Genomic DNA, 24,358 nt, shown 5'->3' with positions numbered 1-24,358 from the left:
CTTTCCCATGTTAGTCATTACTGATCAAAATGATATCTTAACCTTCATTAAACACAAATTCAATCAACCTTTTAACACAAAATAACCTGCAGAAAGGTCCTATTGTTTCTTCTCTGACAGCACAACTAGGAAATTATTAAGGAAACCAATATTTTGTCTTTGGATTTCGGTAAGGCAAATAAAACAGAGCAACAAATGCGTACAAAACAGTAGGAAATTGTGTTATGTAGTTGCTGCACAACATTCTGCTCAATGACTACTTTAAGAAACCTTTTCTCAGAAGGCATTCTTCCACAGCTAAGGTCTGTGCCAATTAAGACACGTGCCAACATCCTTTGAATGTCATTGTTATTCAAATATACATTCAGTAGAGCTCAGACACCATCCAGTGAGGGGAACATTTTGTTGATATGCTGGCTTTTCATAAATGCTGTAGCCAATGAATGCTTTGGACCACTATCCATAAATATCCTTTCTTTCAGTGTGTCATTTGAGTAATTTGTCTTCGTTTATTGCACCATTTTCTTGCGTAAAATGTTCTCTTTTAAAAAGGCCGTCTCTATTATGTCTGTAAAGATTCCTCTTCATACAGGGCCATGCTCCAAGCACACTCACTGTGTTCCCCTGGCACCAGCTCCATCTCCTCCCTCCCCCTGCCTGCCCTTGCTGTGTCCTATTGGTGTGCACAGGCTAATGGCACAGGATAAGGGTGCCTTCCCTAGGGCACCTACCATCCCAATCTGCCTGTTCACCCGGATCCCCAACCCTGCAGGACGCCACACTCTCGTCTACAGCAACTTCCAGGTAAGCAGCATCTTCATTGAATCTTCGCACCACTGTATTTTGCCACACCTGCATTGTCCTTACCAATGTGTTCAAACTGGTGTTGCAACTGGGGGTTTGTTACATTAACTCTCACCCCTTTCTGCACTTTGCCGAACACTTGAATTGGCTTGCTGCTTTACATCTTGCAACTGTTTGCATTTTGCCACACTTGCATTGCCTGACTAGGTTTCCCAGTTTAGAATGATGCTTTAAATCTCACCACTGTTTGCATTTTGCTGCATGTGCATTGCCTGACTAGGTTTCCCAGTTTAGATTACTGCTCTGAAGATTGCCTCCTCCTAAACTAGATTACTACTTTAGACCATTAAATAAAAAAATTTTTTTAAAAACAAGCAGGAAAATGTTTCTCGAATAATTGTACTTCCCCAGCCTGGCAGTAACAACAGAAGATGCTTAAGAGTGCGGTTGGAGAATACCAAGGTGTTTCGCAGCAAGTCTCAAAATGTAATATAATATAGGTGGCCTTCGATAACACCCTTTTTCCACTTTTTCTTGGTCTTGCTGCACGTACAATGCACACATGTGACTGTCATTTGAAACCCATAGTTGTCCGATCACAATGCATGGCTCCTTTTGAGACTTGAAACAATGCAGGAGAGATTTCAATTAGAAGCAGTGCTTCATCATTTTCAGGCAGGAGAGAATCAATGATCTTGCAAAGGTATTGGGACGAATCAACTTCCGGGTCACCAATGGTCCAGACATAAACATCGGTTTCTAAACCATCAGTCAGCCCCACATCTCTATTATACCAGAAGGGATCTGAACAGATTGGAAATGCGATCAAATTAAAAACCTCCTTGTCCAATTTTGGTAACGTGGATGGAACTGCAGGCTTATCTCCGTAAGGTCGTGGATCGTTGGTTAGTTGCAACTCAGTGAAAATACAATTATTAACCAATGATAAAAGGGACTGTGCGGTCAAGGTTGTATACAAATATCTACTTTATTAATATCACAAAACAATCCACCCTGTAAAGGAATGCAGAGGACAGACAGTTTCAAAGAAAGAAAAGGAATGCACTCTGGATCCTGACATGAGGGTAGTCGGTATAGTAATTCATCACAATAGATCAAGGATACTCGGTTTTAACACAAAGGCAGCAATGGGTCATAACATGTCACTATGGGCCTTTGGAGAAGAACCAGGGGGACAGAACCACAATGTACCTTGTGCTGTAGGAGATCTTGGTGCTTGATAGGGTCGAGTCAGTTTCAGGGCACTTTGCAGCTTCTGCGACAGAGTTCAAGATGGGAGACAGCTGCAAGTATCAGGCAGCAGGCAGTTTGGTGTACAAAACTGGACTGATGGCTGCAGGCTGGCCTACACAGCTGCTCAGGGTCAGGAATCGTTGTCTCAGTGCTAGTCGGCAGAGCTGAAGCACTGGTCAAGTTGTCTCAGATGGCTTTAGCAACTGCAGCATAAGAGCAGTCACAGTTGCAGTCTTCTCCAGTTTGAGGGGCTTGACTGATTCGAAAATGTCCTTTAAGGAGGTGTCGGGAGATGCTTGTCGATGCACTCCTGCTAGCTTCTTCACTGGGCTTGTGTTGTCCTTTAATGTGGAAGGTCCAAAGCTGAGGATAGTGTTCCAGGCAGCTGCCTTGTCTTTGGTTTGGTTCAGAGACTCCCTGACAGTTCCGGCCTAGGAAGTTTGCTGCAGAGCCGAGCAGGGCATGCTGCATGCTGTGTGCTGGCTGGGTACTGGTTCTGGAGCAGCTGGATGGTCCTCTGGATTCAGTATTTCCCTCTGTTCCCTGGGAGATCTTTAGTGGAGGTATCTCGCTTCCCTCTTGGAGGTCATGGCCTTCTTTCACCGGTGGAAGATGTAAGGCAGACTGTACCTTCAGCTAATGTCCAATGTTCAGTCCTTTTTGTAACTCCTTGTGAAGTCTTCAGATTATCTCCCAACTCTTTTAAAGCCAAATGGCCCACATGGATTTGGATAGGCTATGCCTACCTTAATGAACCAATCCTGGGTCCCCACCCACAATCTCCTGTATGTGTGAGGTCATAACCAGAGCACTTTGCAACAGAAAAGATAAAGGGGTGAAAACATGTAATACTGAGACCAACCCATCTCCCTGTCTGTTGTGGATCAAGAGATCCCTCTGGTTAATAGAGCTCTCTGTGGTTCCTGAGTAAAGCGGCCCGTCTCCCTTGAAGCTGCAGTGGCACCAGACTTTCTGGTGCCAACAATCCACATACTCGTACCTTCTGAATGGGGTCCTCCTGCGGGGATGACTACTGTAAACATGCAGTCCCAGACATGACATTTCACAGTTAATCGATACAGAGGGTGGGAGCGGACATCAGGTTGACCCAGTGCATATCAAAGAGTGCTTAGGGTTCCTGTTGTCTCCTCTGTTAGCCTCTACAGCAAGGCCCTGTTTAAATTAAACTCTGATGTGTATATGAATGTTTCCAACAGCTACAGGGCTCAACAAAAGGTTAGTGCAGATCCATGGAGTCTTTGTATGTCTCTGTTTTTTACCTGCATCAATCCATTACTGAATGTTTGCTGACCTGAAGTGGCATATCCTTCCGTTCCCTCACATGTCCTGCTGCCCATGCTTGAATCTCATTGCTATGGCAGGAGCAGATGCTGTTATCAATACTTCAGGGAAGTTTGATTAGTCAAAGACACATTTTGCTTCAGAGGCTGTTGTCATCCCACTCGATTTTGGTGGGGAATGGGTGTTCGGAAAACACAGGGTGTGGGGGGTCACAGAGCTGGTCCATATTCAGTGGTTGCGAGATAAGGGACACAGCGGAGAGTTAGGGTGATGGGATAAACCATTAAGTAAAGGAACTGGAAACCCCTTTAATTAAATTAGTAAATCCCTTGCACTACGTTGATCCTATGGCTTGGAGGGGGTATGCTCACAGGAAAAGTAGTGACCCAGGTACCTTCCCTGTTTACCGTTCACCAGCAGGTTCCACATCTCCTTCCAAAATTACAAATTGTTCCCTCAAGCCCATGAATAAGGCGATCTTGGCCATTTACCCTCCCAGGAACCCAGCCCTCACAGGGTTCCATGCTCTCCTGTCTTGGTGTCCCTCTGACTCTGGAGAAAGGCCCTTTCCTCTAAAGATCCGGCAGGGCCTGCATCACAGAGCCAGCAGTGGCACTCAGCCCGAAAGGTTAGAGAAGCCAGCAAAATGTCACTCTATTACAACCCAAAGAAACATTCTGTGGATGTTCATTTAATAATTCGAGTAGTTAAAAGTTGCTTGCACTTCTAGTGAAGCAGCAACACGGCAGCACCAATAACAGATACATTTCCAAAGAGCAAGAAGGGAGAACAGTTGTTGGTAAGAATTTAAATTGCGGGATATTGTAAAAAAAAAAAAAAGAGTGTTTCGATATTTTTTGTGTGTTTCTTTCAGGGCTCATATCGAGGGTACACGCGGGGTGAATGAGTCCATCCACTCCCCCGCCCCAGCTAAAATGAGAAACGTTGAATGTCCTCTTTGAATTAATGAATTTAAGCTGACATCGGGGATCGAACCTCAGTCCTCAGTTTTGCCGGCAGACACTTCACTGCACTATATAACCTGATGAAAAATAACAAACAACTAAAAGTGACATGTCCCATTTTGGTACTGCAAGATCCAGGGAAAACATTTGTATTGGTTCTTGGAGTTTAAAACATGCACACCTATTAACGTTTTCAGAAACACCATCAGAAGAAAATATCTTCTCTTGGTTTTGTGTGTGTGTGTTGATTTTATGAAAGGAAAATGTGATTTCGTCCTGTGCAATTTGGGTGGTTATGCAAAGCCAATTTAATGAATTGTGCATATTTCACCTTGATATGCTCATGTCTGGTGACGTCAGATCCCATTCAGTTTGTTGATGAGGCCCCCCAATTTATATTTTAGGACTTGACCCCTGCTTTCTTTGTGTTACTGTTACCTGAATTATCAACACATCTGTTTTCTCCATTTCAAGCAGTACAGAATACATTCATTTTCTATCTGACTTTACTGGAGACATGTTTCTTTCTTTAAAAACAGACTGTGGGATTCAACACATGCAACACAACTAATTGAAGCAGTGGAATGTTCTTATATCTCTTGGGTTATTTAATACCCAAAGGTACCAAAAGTCATTTCCCAAGAATTTCTGATACATGCAGAAACTGCAAAGCAATGGCTACATCATCGCTGCTCTGCATTGAAAATGCAAACACCTCAGTTTTCTCTCCAGTGCACCAAAAAGCAATTTAAAAACAGCTCCGAAAAGATTATTTCCATGTGATAACATGAAATTGAAAGACAGACACAGCAAGTCATGCTGTTTATCATCACTTTCTATTCAGTGTGGGGAAAATGTATAATCCATGCACTGGTGAGAAATACTTTCTGAAATAAAAAGGTCAGTAATGTCTTTCTTTACCCTGATTGCGATTTTTTTAAAGTCCAGATTACACACTGTGTATGTGTTTTCGAATAAAGGCATTTTCCTACAGCAGGACATGGGGTTTTTGCCATAAAAAAAGGGTTAGGGTAGTCTAATTAGACCTTGAAAATACAAGTGAGCCTTGACAACCAACCAATCAAATGGTCTAAAGTCAGCGACATTAACAGTGCAATTGACTTGATACTGATGGCGAACCCCTGGCAGAGAGTGGTAGCAGCAATGACCACGCTTCTTTCATAGGCAAACTGTTCACGATAAAATGCGATCCTGTCAACCTTTATTTAACATCATAGCATAGTACTAAAAATCAACATCGGGGAACTATCTTAAGAGTTTACCTTCCTTTGAAAAGGTTGTTAGATTCAATCTGTTGCTTAAAATCTTTCTTTTAAGGTGAAGAACAATATTAACAGCAGCAACCACCCCTCACTTCCGGTTCACTTTGCCTTCATGTGATCATAACATTTTCTTCACACTAGCATACATTTTAGCAGCACTGACAGCATCAGTCATTTATCCTGATACCCGAATGTGATGCACGGGAAAATAATAAGGGGCCCCATAATATCATTGTGGTTGATTTAAATAAGTGTAAATACGCAGAGTCTCTGAGAAAGGAAAACAACCATTTTCCTTTAAAGCAGTGATGACGTACGACTCATGGTAACTTGAATTTAACTCTATACCTACTCTATAGTACTGCACCTTATGTATACAATATTTTAATGGTGCTACAAGCATTTTACCTACCCTGCCACAGTGAAGAGTCATTTTAGTTTGCCAGAAAAGTGTAATTTATATAGGCTTATCTTCAACTAACAATTTTGTCTAGGTATGATATGATATGATATGATATGGCATTTGTAACGCGCCTATACACAAGTGTTTCAAGGCGCAACGAGGCAGGTAGGGGGGAACAAGGGGAAGACAGACAACGATCCTACTAGGCCAGGTGTCATTCAGACCACGCAAGTGCAGGGGTAGGGGGAAGGGAAAAAGTGCAAGGGGAAGGGGGAGTGGGGGGAGTGCAGTACAAATAAGTAGAATAGAAATAAAATAATAAATAAATAGGGCCAGCTGGTGGCAAGTGCAAGGTAAGTGCAGACAAGTGCTGGGGGGGGGCTGTAGTGATACAGAGACAGTCCCGCAGTGCGGGGGTTGCCAGGGAGGCAGTGCAAGTGAAGAGTGACTGGGCCCAGGACCGAGGTCGGTGAGAGTAGCCCAGTTGCAGAATCAGTGCAGTTTTGGTGAAGAATTTAGCAGGGGAGAGGGAGAGAGAAAGCAGAAGTGAAGAGGAAGGTTTTGAGGTGCTTCCGGAACCGGAGATGGTTCTCCTCAAGTTTCAGGGAGGCAGGAAGGCTGTTCCAGAGGGAGGCCCCTGCCGCGGAGAGAGATCTACCCCCAGCTCGTTGCTTCGAGAAGCGGCTGACCCTGAGGGAGTTGGAGATGGATGAGCGTAGTGCTCGGGAAGGAAGATATTTAGGAAGAGAGAGTTGAAGGTATTTAGGCCCCAGGCCCCAGAAGGCCTTGTGGACAATGCAGAGGGTTTTGAACTTAATCCTCGCAGCCACTGGGAGCCAGTGTAGAGATTTCAGTCCTGGAGAGATACGGTCCCTGGGCTTGAGGCCAAGGACAAGTCTCGCAGTTCTTTTCTGGATGAGTTGCAGAGGGCGGAGAGTGGAGGCAGGCAGATTAAGATAGAGGCTGTTACAGTAGTCCAGCTTCGAGAGAACCAGGGCTCGGGAGACAGTGAGCTTCTGGGGGAAGGAGAGGAAGGGAAGAATACCTCTGAGGAGGTGCAGCTGGTAATGTGACTTCTTAGAGACGTCAGATATATGAGGAGAGAAGGAGAGTGTGGAGTCGAAGATGACCCCGAGGTTTTTTGCCTTGCAGGTAGGAGCAGGAAGAGGGCCAAGAGAGGCCGGCCAGAGAGCTGCAGGGAAGGAGGGAGTGGGCGTGCCGATGAGTAGGATGTCAGTCTTACTAGCATTAAGGCAGAGGTCATTGGCAGCACACCATTCCTGGATAGCAGACAGACAGTCAGAGATGAGGGAGGGAGAGGAGGAGGCCGAGGGTAGCCTGAAAATGAGCTGGGTTTCGTCCGCAAAGCACTGAAAGTTGGGGCAGAGGGCGGCGATGCAGTGGGCAAGGAGTGCCAGATACTGGTTGAACAGCCAGGGAGAGAGATTAGATCCCTGGGGAACGCCACAAGTGGAGAAAAAGATGTCAGAGAGGAAGGACCCAAGTTGGACCTGGGAGGGTCGATTGGAAAGGAAAGAGGTCAGCCACGCCAGAGCCTGACCAGTGATACCCAGGTTATCATGGAGATGGTTGAGCAGGATGGCATGGTTGACAGTGTCAAAGGCAGAAGAGAGATCGAGCAGAATGAGAACACACGGAGTGTTGGAGTCGAGGTTCAAGAGCAGGTCCTCACGGATGTTCAGGAGAGCAGTTTCCGTTCTTCTGGCCGCTCTGAAGCCAGATTGATGGTCATGGAGACTATCAACAGCTTCAGCATGGAGGTTAAGCTGGGAGATGGCCAGTTTCTCCAGGAGCTTGCCCAGGAAGGGAGTGATGGAGATTGGGCGATAGTTAGCCGGACAGGAGGGGTCGGCAGAGGGTTTCTTAAGGAGAGGGTGCACAAGGGAGTGCTTGAGGGGGGATGGGAAGACTCCAGAGGCGAAGGAGTGGTTGCAAAAGTCAGCCAGGGCAGGAGCCAGGGAGTCGATGTGGTCCTTGATAGTTTTGGAGGAACAGGGGTGAATCTGTTTAGACGAGACTTTCATAGATCGGACTTGTCTGGAAACCTCGTCAGCAGAAAAAAGGGGAAAGGCAGAGAAGGAGGGAGGAGGGGTGGCTGCAGAAGGGCCAGAGGAAGAGCAGGGAAGAGAGGGGGGGAGGTGATAGGAGGAGAGTGAGGACAGGATGTCCTGAGTTTTAGAGATGAAGTGGGAGGCCAGTGCAGTGCAGAGGGCCTGGGAGGGGACAGGAGAGGTAGAGACTGCAGCAGGGTTGGCAAGCTCCTTGCAGATTTTAAAGAGTTCAGCCGAGTTGTTAGATGCCGCAGAGATGCGGGCTTGGATAAGGGCTCTCTTCTTGGTGAGAACAGAGAGACGGTATTGCCTTTGGAGCAGGCGGCAGGCCAGTTTGTCAGAGGATGAACATGAAGCACGCCATTTCCTCTCTGCCACCCTGCACTTGTGTTTTAGGGTGACGAGATCCGAATCATACCCCAGGAGTTACATTTGGCTTTGGGCTTCAGGCGGATTTTCATGACAGGGACAAGGATATCAAGAGTATCAGATATAGCAGAGTGGAGCAAGGAGAGGGCTGTGTCAGGGTGGGAGTCAGCCGAAGGGGGAGAGGGGGGCGAGAAGGTGGCAGCGAAAGCCCCAACTGACACACGCTTCATGGGTCGGATGACCGAGAAGGTGGGTGGCAATGATGAGGGTGGCTTTGCCTGTGGGGTAGGGAGGGTGAGGTGGGAGGATAGGAGAAAGTGATCACTCCAGGAGAGAGGAGTGGAGAGAGGGACAGAGAGGGGAAGGTCAGAAGAGATCAGAGCATCAAGAGTGTGCCCTGAGAATGAGTAGGCCCAGACGGGAGAATAGAGAGTGAGAGAGAGTCGCAGAGGTCACGAAAGAGTCCAGTGGGGGGACAGGAGGCATCTAGGTGGATGTTGAAGCCACCAAGAAAGAGGAGTTGAGTGGTAGAGGACAGGAGTGAGGAGGAGAGGTCAGCCCACTCAGAGAGGAATGAGGAAATTTGACCAGGTGGCCGATAGATAGTAGCCACGGTAAGGGAATGGCTAGGAGAGAGAGAGAGTCGGCAGACAAGACAATCAAAAGAGGAGTAGGTCTGCGTAGGAGTGACAGTGGCAGGAATCCACTCAGGGAAGATAAGGGCAACACCCCCCCCTGCACGGTTGGGCCTGGGCACAGAGAGGATCTTGTAACCTTCAGGTAGGAGTGTGTCAAAGCTCGTGACGGAGCTGGCTGTGAACCATGTCTCAGTGAGACCAAGGACATCAAGGTCCAGTTCCTCAAGAAGGCGACAGATATCGGAGGAATGCTTGATGGCAGAGCGAGAGTTAAGAGTGGCAAAGTGGAGAAGGTTGCCATCCTTGAAGGACTTCCAGGGAGGGGTACAGATCAGAGGTATGCCCTGCCGAGGTGTAGAAGAAGGAGGTGAAGAGGGAGTGCGAGAGGGGGCAGGGAGGGAGGGTAGAGGCAAGGTAGCCGAAGACAGGGGGGGACAGCAGGGGAGGAAAGGAAGTTGATGAGGCGAGGGAAGCGTCTATCAAAGAGGTGAAGGTTGGCCTGAGGGCCTTGGACCAAGACGGTCCCATTAGCATAGACATCAATGATGGCCTTAGAGGAGCGGAAGGGGGCCAAGAGGTCATCCCAACGGGTGCCACCATTAATGGGAGAAGAGGAAAAAGGAGAGAGCACAGAGACCATATGAAGGGTCCATAGGTCAGGTGAAGGCACGAAAAAGAGGATGTCAGTGAGAGTTTCCTTAGAGCAGGCACTAGTGTAGGTATCAGCGATAGGGAGGCCTGGGTTGGAGACCAGGATGTCCTTTTTAAACTTTTTCCTACCAGATTTAGTGAGGAGAGCAGGATAGTCAATAGAGAAGCAGTTAGAGAAGAAAGGCGAGATAGAGAGCACCATGGAGTAGGAGGGAGTGTGGGGGCAGGAAGACAGACGATACGAGAAGCACGCAGGCAGGACGTGAGCGGCAAGCCCAGGTTTACCACATTTCAGAACAGTGAATGAGTATTAGGTACAGAGGCCACCTAAGTTAGAGAATCCTGCGAGGGGAGAAAAAACCCAAGTTTACCACATTTCAGAACAGTAAATGAGTATTAGGTACAGAGGCCACCTAAGTTAGAGAATCCTGCGAGGGGAGAAAAAACCCAAGTTTACTACATTTCAGAACAGTAAATGAGTATTAGGTGCAGAGGCCACCTGAGTTAGAGAATCCTGCGAGGGGAGAAAAAACCCAAGTTTACCACATTTCAGAACAGTAAATGAGTATTAGGTACAGAGGCCACCTAAGTTAGAGAATCAGGTAGGTAAAAAGAGGTAGGTAAAAACAGAAAGTGGGTGAGGGTCTCCTCAATCCACCCGGGAGCAGTGTTGCAGGCACTGCTCATCTCTGGATGTAGGTGCACACTGTCTAGACCACAGACGTGTGCCATCTGTGATGAATCTGATGTCATCACTGCTTTCCCTGAGGTCACCGCTCCCTATGTGGCCAGGGGACGGCAGCTGGTACCTGATCCTGACTCTGGGGGTCACTACATGAAGGAGGACTACCTGGGAGGAGGTGACCCTCAAACAGATGACACAACATCATTGTATCAAATCACATATCCCCAATTCCCTCTCAGGAATGTTCTGTCCATTCCACATGCCTTAATGGCATATTGTAACACTATCCCTCAACCATGTACCAGATCTACTTTAAGTAATCCCTCCCGAACATGACATAAAGAGCAACATATCAACCACTCAGACATGGAATAGGCAGGGAGCAGTAATGATCACTTCACTCCCAAAAGGTTCCCATACCAGTTTACTCAACATCACATAAGGAACTACAAGATAACAACTGAGACAGAAAAGAGGGATAGAACAATGAAGATCATGCAGACTGGCAAGCCCACACATCGGTCTAGTCTTTGGAAACTATTCAATCATGCCAATTCAGCACAGCTGACAGCAAGCAGAGAGAGCGGCAAGCACTGAGCTGCACAGCAACTTGCACAGAGACCAGCCAGTATGCTGAGGGAGAGGACACCACGGTAAATGGTGTCAAGGCTGACCCATATGGCAGAAGAGGAAATCGAAGTGCAGACAGCTTGCCGCATGAGAGAGCAAGGCAGCAGGCATCAAATACAGACACAGCGAGGGTGCAGCGGCTAATAGGACTCGCAACAAACCAGCAAGATGAAGGGAACCAAAGCAGAGAAGGGCAATGGACACTAAAAGCACCCAGTAAGCCAAGGGAGAATGGAAAGGTTACGGGGTTCTCTGAGAGTATACAATGCTTCAGAGAAGCAACAGGCGAGAAAAATGAAACCTGTGAAGAAGCGAACATATCTGTAAGCTATGCCATGAAGGGGTTGTTAAACCAGCACCTTAAAAGAGAAAGCAACATGATTGTGAAAGAAAGCCACACTGAGAACGGGGCTGTGGCCCATAGTATGAAAGAGAGATGTATTAATGACACAAACATTATTAAACAAGAATCACTACACCAACAGTGGACCTGTATCTTTTCACGGATACAAGGAAAACTCATTGTGTCAAAGCCCTGGCAAAAGAGTATACCAGGCAAAGTTAAGTGTGATCCATGCCCTTGAGATTGCAAAGTGTTCTAAAACTCATTGTGTCCTGGCAGGAGAGTACACCAGTTGAAGATATGTTTTAAGGATTGTATGAAGTCCTGGTAGGAGAGCATACCAGGCAAAGTCAAGAGTGAAAACAGTAAAAGGAGAATCCCTAGGAAGGCACAAGCCCTAAGGATTCTAAATTGTTTGAACCATGAAGAGAAACCTGAGAAGGGAGCTATTTCCCCCAAGAACTGTGAATGTGCCAAGAGGAGGGAGCTATCCACTTGGGGGTCTAAAGAACTCCTTTGAACTTTTCATATTGGGAAAGAGAACCAGCAGAAAGGTGCCATTCCCCGGAGTTGTGAATATTATCCACTTGGAACTTTTTTCATTGGATTCACATCTTTGTGTCAAACATGTGTGCACCTTGAGATCCGGAGACACTATCCTTTGCATTTTAGAGTTCATTTTTAGAGACCTAAATAGGATTTCAGGCACAGTACATATTTTTATTTGGACATCTCGACAAAGGACAGACCCCTTAGTTTTTGGTTCGGGTAGGGAATTAGCTCTCAGATTAGGGATAGTTAGGCATTTACAAGCCCCTCATTATTTTGAATAAAAGTGTACAACCAAAACCATAAATCCACTGTCTTCACATCTCATTCCGGGCTCCTCACACATCTCATTGAGTGCTGCGAGCTGAGATGAATATTTGAAAGATAGGTAGTGGGTGATTGCTGCCCCATGCCTGGGATTGTTCAACAAAACTGGTATATGGACACACCACCTCAGATAAGGATCAAAAACTGGACCCAAATTGTTACAAGATAAGAGTAACTTCTTCATATCCTTCATTATATTTTTCGTGTACAGTGACACAAATGTAATAGTGTGCCATAGCAGCACCTACTTAGAGAGACTGACACAATAAAGATATCTCAAGGAAAGAGATAATGAAGGGCAGTGCTGACCTCAGCACCAAATGTGGCATCACTATTGACCAACAGGTCAGTCCACAGACAAGTTGCAGCGAGGCATGTTTTTCATATTTCTAAAAGAAACAGTTGTCAGAAAGAGTTGAAGTATGACTTTGGATACATTACATTCTGTGCAATGATAAGCGCCCGAACATGAGTATAACAAGAAGGGTACTGCAAACTGCTTGTAGAATGGTGAAGCACATCCCATACTCCTTTAAAAAACCTTATTTTTGAGTCTCATGAATTGGTCATCATAGTCTGAGGATATAAACTTGTATGCTTGATTAATTTTCTAAGCAATTAATGTGAAGTTCTAGAACACCACTAGGATATTAGTTTACTATGCCAGTAAGTTGCCAAAGCCAGAATTTAACTAAGGAATTGCATAGTAGCAGGCTCCAAAAGTGACAAGATTGTTGCCAACAAAATGCATCAATTCTGATAGCTACAGTCGTAGACCCTGCTAAGGAGACTCAAGGAGCTGATCAGAGAGTCTCTAGTATGAGTCCACTGGATTACGTCACCAATGATTGCAGAAGAGCACAAAGAGAAGCCTTTGGGGTACACGGACATGACTTCATGGTCCCCAATGGCATGAATGAAGAGTTTAACCTGCATTGCTTTCTATGAATGATCACCCTTCAGATTCATTATTTGCTTTGAGCAAACGAGAATGGAATCACCCTCATATGTTGAATCCGGAGTGTTTCAAGCTGCAAGTTACCAGTCGAGGGTTCGTCAAGGTATCACAAATGCTAGCTTTAAGGTAATTCAATGCAACATTCTGCACTGAGTTTGCATCACCCTATGGAAATTGCATCTGATAAATAAAGATAGCACAGAACATGGCCCGGATGTGGGAGAGATTAGCCGGGTTCTGCTAAATGGCTGGCATATGGTCTGGGAGTGCCCCATAATAGGCCAGTTTTGGCACAGAGTACTGGATAGAGTGAATCGGTTACTGGGTAGTCAGCTGGAATACGCCCCCAAAATCTGTTTGTGAGGGCTCTTCCAGGTGGAAAAAAGGAAATGTATAAACAAGTTAGCCTCCCTACTCTTGGTGTTATTGAGAAGCCGTATGGCCATTTCTTGGGAGTGCCCCAAGGGTCCCTAAGCCAATGGGTACAGGACCTAATGAAATAGGCAAGGGCAGAAAAAGCAATTATACACAAACATACGAGTGATGACTCAGATCCACAAGCAATGAATGGGGTACTCTCCTCGCCGACTTGCAAACATCCCCGGATGACTAACCTCCCTGAAGGAATGAACTTGCAGTCAGGGTTCCCAGATTAAACACCAGGCACAGTGGGACATGGGATCACTCGGACATTTATCGGTATACATAATCAAACGCACGTAAACAATTCAAGATGTTTAATTATGGATCAAGGCTGGAGGGGGAATGGGAGGGTGAGGGGGCTAGGCTCTAAAGAGCTGGGGGAGGTGGAGGGAAGAGGAGGGATGACAGTGGAAACGTGGGCTTGTTATTATGTTTATCAAAATGCTAAAGCAAAATAATTGTTAAAAAAAACCTGCATTCCTATTAGGTTATTAACTATATTCTTGGATACCAAGAGACTGAGACGCTAAACAAGCAAGCACTCAGGTACATTACTCACTTACACGCATCAAACTCTTATTCAGTCTTCAATTGAATGTGCAGTATCTGATGCCACCTCTATGAATATCTGACTTTAAGAACCAGTTCAGTGAAATATGGTTCAGCTTAGACTGCATCAGATAAAGAATCCATCGTGACTTAATACTCATGTTGACCACCTCTTCAGATACAGCTTTTCCGGGTCATTCATTCAAGAAAGGATGCACGTGCATGCTATTCTTTATGTGTTAATGAATTCTATAATGGGTGCATGAGTGATGATGGTCACTATAATGGCGTTCCGGGTGAGCCAGTCTAGCCATTTCCTACTGTTGCATGACATTTTGTTTTTTACTGGGAATCAAGGGTAAAGCAACAATGTTAAGTTTTATTAGGTTTTCTAGATTGGCCTGCATTGTGCAGCCAGTTTGGACCGGTTTTCTTATCATGGCATTGCATTTTTAAATGCAAAGCAAAGAGGATTATGTCCTTAAATGAGGATAATGCCATATATTGGCAGAACAATCATGGACTTGGACATGGTTTCTTACAGTATCATTGCTGACATTATGCACAAAGCAAATACGAATGTATTCTATAGGACTAGTGACAGAAAGTGTGGACATGTATGCATACAGTCAAGGTGAAAATGTTTTTATAATGGCATACATTGTGGGCAAACGCATCATGAAAATGCATAAGAAATTGCTCCGGTGCACCGTTGATGACTTGCACCTTTTGCATTTTTATAGTGGGATCACTTTATTTATTTATTTATTTAAATTTGGTTACACGCCCAGACCCTTAGGTATCACGGCAAGGTTACAGACAACTTTATAAGGCATACATTCATTGGGCCATTATGACACAGTTACATTACTAGATCATAGAAAATGAACACAATATACAAATGAAATATAATAATTTACAATGCAGGAAGGTATATACAAGTGCAGAGCTATCTACATATATTGTGATGGTAGGTGTTATTGGTAAGGATTGAATAGCCACGTTTTTAACCGTTTTTTGAAACCTGTGCATGTTTCCTCATTTTTGATGGTGAGGGGCAATGAGTTCCAGTGTTTGGGGGCTAGGTATTGGAAGCTGCTGCCCCCTGCTCTAGTGTTTTGTAACAGGCGATAGCTAAGAATGATTGGTTGTTGGATCTGAGGGATCTGGTGATTTCTTTTTTGGCAATGGCATGGTGTAAGTAGATGGGTGCATTTTTATGGAGGCATTTGAAGGTGATACATAGGCTTTGAAGATGACTGTAGCCAATTGTTCCCTTTTCAGATTTTCTTATTCCGACGGCAGCTCGAAGGGCTTTGTTTTGTATGAGTTGTAATTTGCTGAGATTTGTGATGGAGGTGCTGGTAATAGCATGTTGCAATAGTCAACTCTTGATAAGATCAAGGCTCTGGCTACTGTGATGCAATTGGTAGGGTTCAGGAATTGGCGACTAAGCATGATAAGTTTGGAGGTGTAGGAGGTGGAAGATGAAAGGGTGTTGATGTGTTTAGTCATGGAAAGGTTAGCATCTAGGTAGACTCCTAGAGTTTTTACGTGCTTTAGTACTGGTATTTTAGTGCCATCTATGTTGATGGCATAATAGTCAGGGTGAAGAGTGCTTATTTTAGATTGTGGGCCCACAATGAGAATCTCTGTCTTCTCATCATTGAGGCAGAGACTGTTTAATGCGATCCAATTTTGGATTATGGCATAGATTTTGTTGATAATCAGGGTATCTTGGATGTAGTTCCCTGAGAGTGCGATGAGGATCTGGGTGTCATCTGCAAAGTTGGTGTAGATGACACCCATGTCGTCTAATGCTGAGAAGAGAAGCTTTGTGTAGGCATTGTAGAGTGTGGGTGAGAGGCATAAACATTGAGGGACGCCAATGGGCACAGGTGAAGTTCGATCAGCAAGGAAGGATGTAATCCACATGGTTGCGCCCGCGGAGTAGTTGAAGTCTCTAGCTAGGGTAGAGCAGAGTTTATTATGATCCACGAGATCGAACCCTGTGGATAGATCCAGGAGGAGGAGAATGCAGAGTTTACCTGAGTCTCTGATGGAATCCATTATGGATTTTAAGATCCAGTAGGGCTGTTTCCGTACCATGGTTAGGAAGGAACCCAGATTGTCTAGAACCAAGGAGATGGTTCTGTTCCAGGTGAGCTTGGACTTGGTTATAGGTTTTTTTTGGAGAATTTTGAAAAGAAACTGGACTGTTGTTATAGGCCTATAATTCGTGGGCACAAACTGTCAGCCTTGTTACCCAGTTACGTAAAGTTCTCTGGGCAAAATATCCCTGAATCCCCATGGTTGGTTTGGGCCCCCTCGCTATGTTCGGCTACTCTGGCATATCTGTGGGAAATATTTACACCCCACCAATTGAAACATTCATTAGCCTCCACTGCTTACATCAGTCTTGGGCAATCTGAGGTTAGTAAACACGTGGCGGACACCAGATCAAAAAATATTACAGTGCTAGACTAATGTGATTTGCAGCATGGGAATAAGTCTGAACGGGCACTGAAGGGTCCCCTTTTCTAAGTGAAACAGAGGCTGAGTTTGGACCAACATTAGACAGTCCATGACAAAAAGTGGTAGTATGGAATTACATGGAGCCAACATAAAAGTAATGGCCTCAGACCAACACACTGACATAATGCAACAGATTTGTGGTAAGAACCCTCAGTACGGTGTTACTGTGAGTAGACCACAATTTTAACTGTGAGGACTGTCCTGAAGAAAGTGGGTACAAGCAATACAAAAACACTGAAACCAGTAGACACGATAACTTTAGAGAGGGCATTTAGCAACTCTTCCTATAGATGCAGTTTACAATTGATCTCAGTGGATTGTTGATGTATCTTCTCCACTGTTTATCAATTAGGTCTGTGTAGTCTTTATCCAAGTTCATGATTAGAGAATCAAGACTATCAGCCAAAAGAATGTAATGGCAAGATATAGCGTTCTTGGTTGTTCTAGAATTTTATAACCAAGAATTTGAAAGTTAGAGTCACACGATGTACGAAGTGACTCATTAGTATACATAATGAGAGAAGAGCGCGTGTTCTAATTAGTAAAGATACAATCTATCTTCTTATTCTATCCGCTATTAGACAGGTGGCATTACCGCGCTTGATAGGAGCAGTCATCTGTGAAGCAGGGGCATTTAGCTGCTCTTCCTCTCTCTGATATGGCTCTGTTTCTATGCAGAAGACACTAGCAGAACACCCAGACCACTCTCTCACTTCTGAATGAATGCTGAATGTATTGCACTATATTTTCTATAGGTGTTTTGCACCGTTTTTGTGTTACAACCCGAGTCCCTCCATATTTAAGGGCCTGGAACTCCCAGGACCCCCAACCATTAACTCTGCTGGCTACTTCTAATGGGAGTTGTAGGCCAAAACATCAGAAGGGTTGCAGATTACTCAACACAGCCTCCAAGGGCCTAAAACCTGCAGCTCTCCAGATGTTTTCAACTACGACTCCCAGGGTGGTTTGCCATTGGTAATTCTGGTTAGGGCTGATGAAAGTTGTAGTTCACAGCATCAGCAGAGAAACACATTGCATAACTCTTTAGACATGGAAAGTTATAGGGAAGAGCGAACTCAAGCTGAACGGTGCAAAAACAGAGGCACTGCAGTGCTGCCCTGCCCTCCTCATCTGCAGAACGCCCCTTATGCATTCCTTCATCTCAAAATTCAGTCACATCCTAAACTGCTCAACATTTATTTTTTTTATTTCCTACTGGTGCTACTGTAATGATTACGTAGTAATCTGAAGTGTGCATGACCATTGCAATTCATAGCCTAAATGTCCTCTTTGAAAAATAGTGGCCGTTAATTCTCATACATGTAAAGAGCAATACAATATGTGCATTGCCAAGCCTATGAACATGGTCACTTGGTAGTAAATGTATTTCTGCAGGCACGATTCAAGACATGGTTCTGATGGGAAAAGGCTATGTTGGGGTTCCAACATTTTCCGGAAGAAAATGAAAACACATACAGCTGCTCAGATTATATCCCCACCAATGCATTCAGCTCAAACTCATCTCAATACCAAAAAGCAAAGCAATAAAAGGCTAATTACGTTTTTGAAAATTAAAATGAAACAGCTCAATTTGATTTAAAAAATCTGGTTGGTAACAAAAATCTCATAGTATGAAATTGTACAATTCGTTTTTTTTTGTATTGTTTGAAAGGAAGTACCTATTAGAAAAATTAAAAAAAAGATACCACTCACCAAGCCGTGTAAAGGGAGAGCCTTCTATGTAATGGTTGTGGATTTCGAAAAAACAATTCTCTTTAATTAAAAAATAACAGAATACATCGTTTAACAAAAACACACCAAGACTGTCTTTGAAGTGGATAAATACGTGCTCTGTTTGTATTGCAGCAGACATATTTGTTCTGCAATATCATCTCTAACATAGTGTTGGCATATTTATTACTATTAATGATACAATTACAGGCCACATGAGATACGATCAAATCATCTTTTAACAGTGGAGATTTAAAAACGCATCAGAAAGCATATTTAACACCCACCACTGCGTCATCTAACTCACACATGATTGGCAGCCACTGTGCGGAGAGAATCCGAAAGCCATTGCAACATCACATTAAAAAAAGCCTTCTAGTGCCAGCTCTAAAACGTGTTCTCTCTGTTAAGCATGAGCACGTATCTGTGTGCGAGGAGTACTTACTGATGTGTAAAGGTAGCCTTCACCGTTCATTGCCAGATATAATTTTGTTTGAACACCTTGAATAGCGACTACTCGTAAACCCACGGGTATAAGGTTAAATATAGCTGCAAATGAGAGAAGAATACAGGTGATTAACAGGAAATAACACAGCAAACGAATGTATAGTGCTATACAGACATCAGCACTGTACACAACAGGTATTTTTTGTGACATTCGCCAAGTAGAACAAGAATTCAATTACAAATTGTGGACACTATGTCGAATAAATGATGCAGTCGGAAATACCCGTATAGTTAAGTATAGTCCCAGATTATAACACAATTACACAATATCTAATTTAACAATTATCCAGTTGATATGATATGATCGTTTATTTATATAGCGCCTATACACAATGTGTTTCAAAGCGCTTCAAGGCAAGGGAGGGAACAAGGGAAAATACAACCACATTCTTACAGGCCATGAACAGTAAGGATGTGAAATTAACTATCGTACTCGGCCTGACGACATTTCAGCTAGTGCAAGAGCTAAAACATAGATAAGGAAAGGAGGGGAGAGTGGGAAGGAAATGGAAACAGACAGGCGACTACCGTACGACATTTCTGGTAGAGCCAGAGAAAAACAAAAGGTGAGGGAGAGGGGTGCAGAAAGGGAGGGGAGGAACAAAACATGCAACTATCGTACTAGGCATGACGACATTTCAGATAGTGCTGGAGGGGTTGTGGGGAGGAAGAAAACAGTAATGGGAGGGTGGAGGAAACAGACGAGGTTGCTATCATATTAGGTCCAGGCACAATTCTGATAGAGTAAGTGCATAGAAGAAAGTAAGGGGAGGAGATAGGAAAAGGGAGAAGGGAAAGGAGGAGAGAAAAGAGTGTAAGCAGTCAAAAAGAGTGGAGAAGCAAGAGTGGAGAGCGAATACAATTGCAGAAGACAGTAGTAACACATAATGTTGCAAGCCAGGATACAAGATGAAGATGGGAACAGCATGATTCAGGGCCACCATGAGTACAAGATGCAAAGGAAGTCCAGCATGAGAGTTGAGAAAGAGTGACGCACCGTGAATGAATGAAGTTCTCAAACACAACGTTATACACACAGTATTACTATACAACCTGTAGTGCTATGTACTAAATGGTAAAGCGGCATGACAGAATGTTCCATTGGAGATCTTCCAATAAAGGATTTCAATGCGTTCATTTGTGATTGTAAATTAACCATACAATGCATACGTGGAGAGATGCTAAACCTGGTTTACATTGCAAGTGGACAACAACATTGCAACTGATGTATATGCAACATAATAGTGAATGATGAATACATGTTTCTTTCAAATATGCAATCACTAGACAGGTCAATGAGAGAAGGATTACTCCATAATTGAAAGAAAAAAAAAAGTATAAAAAAAAGATAACAGAAAAAATCTAGACATGGTCAGGTTATTCACAAGCCAAAATAGTAAAACATATTTTTAGCAGGTCTCAAAATGTGCACTCGCCACTATCCATTGGCCAGTGATAATTGACTGTTGTCAAATACGCCATTGGTGTGCTGTGTGTGTGTAGATAATTGAGGCAGCGAGCAACCTTTCATGACTGACGTGTAGCTTGCAACTTTGACCCCTGCTCCTGTGCAAGTGAAGGGGCATTCATTGGCAGGGAGCGATATCATTGATGTGTTTACAGCTCTAGAAAGAACTTAATGGTGTTTGACAGAAAACGGGAGTAAACCAGAATACACTCACAGGGTAAAGAAGAGACCATTATCATTCGAAAACCTAAAGAAAGGGTAGTGTAATTCTCACACATAAATGTCAATCCGAAAAAGGCACAATCCCTGACAAGGTTAGATAATACAACACCATGGTGAAATCCAAGAGAAGTGATTTACTACAAGAGTGATGGGACGGTCTGTGGGCTGTGACAAGAGATTTAAACAGTGAAGGAGCCCAGCAGCAAAGTGGCTGGGGTATTGGAATTTCTATGCTCTACACAGAAGAAAACAACAATGGAAAAAGCATTGGTACCTTTAATTAGGGCCACTTTCAATAAAAACAATCACAATTGCTCTGCGACTGGAAAAAGCTATCACCTTGGAATCCAGGATAAGATGTCATTTGAGATATGAGGACAGTGGATGAGAAACACACATATTGGGGCAGTAATTTCAAGGCAGACAAAATCGGGCATCCCAGATGAGTAATATACATATGAAAGAGCACTAAACCTACACATCTTCCAGCTGGCATTATTATCCTCATGACCGAAGAGTTTTAGATTCCATTCTTGGTTCTGCACATTCAAAATCTAACAAAAGAAACTAATTTTCAAACATGGTGTACTTTAAGGACCGCTCTACCACTATACAAAAAGAGCTAACTAATTGTGTAACCTCATATGGCCCTATTCGTGTAATCAATCTCAATGAAAAGTTTGCGCCTTGAAACACTTGTGCATAGGCGCGTTATAAATGCCATATCATATATGCAAGGTAGTTTAGGAAGAGCACACTGAAGGGTGTGAAGAAAGGGTTACTCTGTATCTGATCCAGCACGGTCTCTGTATCCTCATTGCCACAGCACATCAAATAGTTCCTTTGATCCACACAGTAAAAGAATATTTCAATGAAGCACCATCCGGTATCAAGAAATCCGAAGGAGCAAGGTAAAACAACAGCCTGGAAAGAAGATCTCATCCATATAATCATGACCATTTACTCCAGCAGCAAGACCCAGGTGCCACATCCTTAAAAGGCAAACCCAGTAACAATGTTCTAGTCACGCGGGGGTCAAACAAAGAAGACTTCTTGGCACAATTCTCTTTTCTCTGTATTGACATGATATGTGCTACAGAACATTCCTAGCTTCTGAAGGCATCCCCAAAATCAGAGACAAAACTCATAATACTCTTCTATATGGGTAGATCTCCTTATGGATCTCTGAAGCAAAAAACACCAGAAACAGGTATTCACAGTTTAAACGTAATGCCATTGAACGAATTGGCAATAAAACAGCCTAACGCAATGTTCTTTCTTTAGAAACCTCACACATTAAAATAGCCAAGAAGAAAATAACCCTATTTAAAAATTCCACCTAACCCTTTGGGTGTAAACACAAACAGTATTACCATGGCAAAATATGTCAGACAGAAGCAATAAGTATACAGAAATTTGGTGAAGGAAACCAAATGTGTGAAATACAGACATGTTCCGGCTCAGATTTCCAAAGAATATTCTCCTGTTTCCTATCTGCTTTCTAAATGTTCCTCTACCTTTCAACTGTGACACAGATCCATCATCGGAAGAGAAAGAACTGTTCCTCGAGAAATGCAGCAACCAGACTAGCTGCCCACACAGACAATTGTATTTACAAGGCCACGAATGGGAACATAAGGGCAAGCAAAACGTCCAAATCCCGGAAAGAAACAGAAATGGCGGCTACTGTAATAGGGATAGATGGGCCCATGCTTAGCTAAGACCGAGCCTAGACAATGCATTTAAACTATGAAGCCGAAAAATGTTAAAAGTCCAACAAAATCAATCATAGAAGCTTAAAAAAGAAATTTAACAGAAAAAAAACATCTGGAACAAATATGTACATACGATCTATTTCAACCCATACAGATTAACTTTCTAAAGAAAAGTGTTTGCAACATTCTGGCACCCAAGGCGATCTTTAGTAAGGAGTACATTGTCTGAAACAGGCATTGGGTAAGGCCTGGGTAAGGCCCATTGAAATGGACAGAAAATCTTAACCACTTTCTATTACTTTCTTAAAAATACTAACACGTTGGAATCATCCCCAGTAGTTCACAATTAATTCTGTGCTCCTTAATCCTGCCTTTGTAGTCAATCATTTGTGTTCATATGCCTATCACTTTCACCCACGTCCCCCAGCTCACCTCTTACCGGAATCCTAATCAAATATGATGCAAGGGAAGAAGAGATAGGATAGGAAGAAAAGTAAGGACGCTTACGAGAATAGTTAAAGAAGGAGATCAAAGACAGAAAGAGGAATGATGAGAAAGAGGCTCAGCTAAAGAGCGGGCTAGAAAGAAAGAGAAGCAAAGTATCCAAGGACTTGTGAGAAGCAGGATACAATCAGCCTAGACAATGTATACAATACACCCGTTTCATTACCTGTGCTATAATAGACTAGGATACCAGCTGGGGCTATAGGCATGACAACATTTATTTATGAATTAAATTGCATGTGTACATAAATAAAACTATGCACCACAGTGTGATGAGGTTATGCAATGTAGCTGCCAGTGAATCTTGTACAGCTCATCCCTAGTAACTATATCCCAAATGAGAGGAGAACACACATAGGGCCTGATTTACAAAACGTTTTCCTATGGCATTGCGCCATTATAAAACACTTCCATGAATCAGGCCCATAGTCTCACTTTACTGACAGGGAATATCTGTCCCGATTTACAAATATGTTACGAGTAGCAAGTCTGATTTACTCTTGACTTACATCTGGAGATGACTATTCGATTCACAAAATATGTTACCCCGAATAACTGACTTATGCCTGACCTAGTCAATATTTTATAAGCCGCATAGACCACCTCCAGGTCTAAGAAGTCAAGGGAAAGTCAGACTTTCTCCTGGTAAAATATATGCGAGTCAGGCCCGCTGTAGGGTACGCTATTGATGGTTGCATCAGAGCTCTACGTGTGATCATGAACAAAATTCCATTGAAAGACTAATCTTTCAATACTCAACTAGTTTGGTCTTGGGGCTATGTTCCCATTCTCTGATCTAAACCTAGTGTGATCAAACCAGTGAGATTTTTTAAAAAATCTTTATGTGGAGAGCAGCAGTGCAGAGAGCAATGCAAAATTATGGTCTCCTGGGCTTGAGACCAAAGACACAGATAGACAATGCAAAATAATATGCAACCAGGTTCTCAGGATGCAATTTGTGAAATAAATTAACATTTTCCTTGTGAGAACTTAAACAGGACCTCCACCATTCTGCCGTTAATAGTGGTGAATACATCTTCAACCTATCTGCAGCTTTGACAGGAATCTTAGAACCAGTTTTTCTTCATACAGGAATGAGAACTGAACTAGTGCTTTGGTTCCTAATGCACCCTGGCCATCTGTTCAATAAGGGAGACAGATCACCATCCTTAAGTGACTGTGTCAAGGGGGATAAGGACCCTTATCCCTCTTAGCCTGGGAAAAGAGGCCCACCAAAGTGTTTGCCAGAGCCAGTCCTGCCTCAGAAGTGGGGTGAGGGAGTTGGAGGGGGCTCCATACACTGTCCCATACACATGTTCCTGATTATAATTGCATCGTACCACTCACAATCACCCCATACCTACCATACAAAAGCTGGCCAGTATTTTCCCTCTTCCCATTCAGGACACCCACATCCACAGATGGTTTCAGCAAAGGAATGCATAAACAATCTAATGGCAAGAGATGAGGC

At 43.7% G+C, this 24,358-nt stretch overlaps 1 protein-coding gene across 6 annotated transcripts in view; it reads right to left on the bottom strand.

Annotated features, from left to right (window-relative positions):
- The window catches only part of FGF13 (fibroblast growth factor 13), a 1,438,916-nt gene that overhangs the window by 377,369 nt on the left and 1,037,189 nt on the right, over positions 1-24,358 (bottom strand). For all 6 annotated transcript variants that reach the window (XM_069612776.1, XM_069612777.1, XM_069612780.1 and 3 more), the window contains one exon: positions 18,917-19,020. In XM_069612776.1, the coding sequence (XP_069468877.1) occupies positions 18,917-19,020 (104 nt within the window). The remainder of the gene's footprint in view (positions 1-18,916; positions 19,021-24,358) is intronic.

This window comes from Ambystoma mexicanum, chromosome 5p, assembly GCF_040938575.1.
Source record: "Ambystoma mexicanum isolate Mex_15411 chromosome 5p, UKY_AmexF1_1, whole genome shotgun sequence".
Lineage (NCBI taxonomy): Eukaryota > Metazoa > Chordata > Amphibia > Caudata > Ambystomatidae > Ambystoma > Ambystoma mexicanum.
This window is presented reverse-complemented; position numbering and strand designations above follow the sequence as displayed.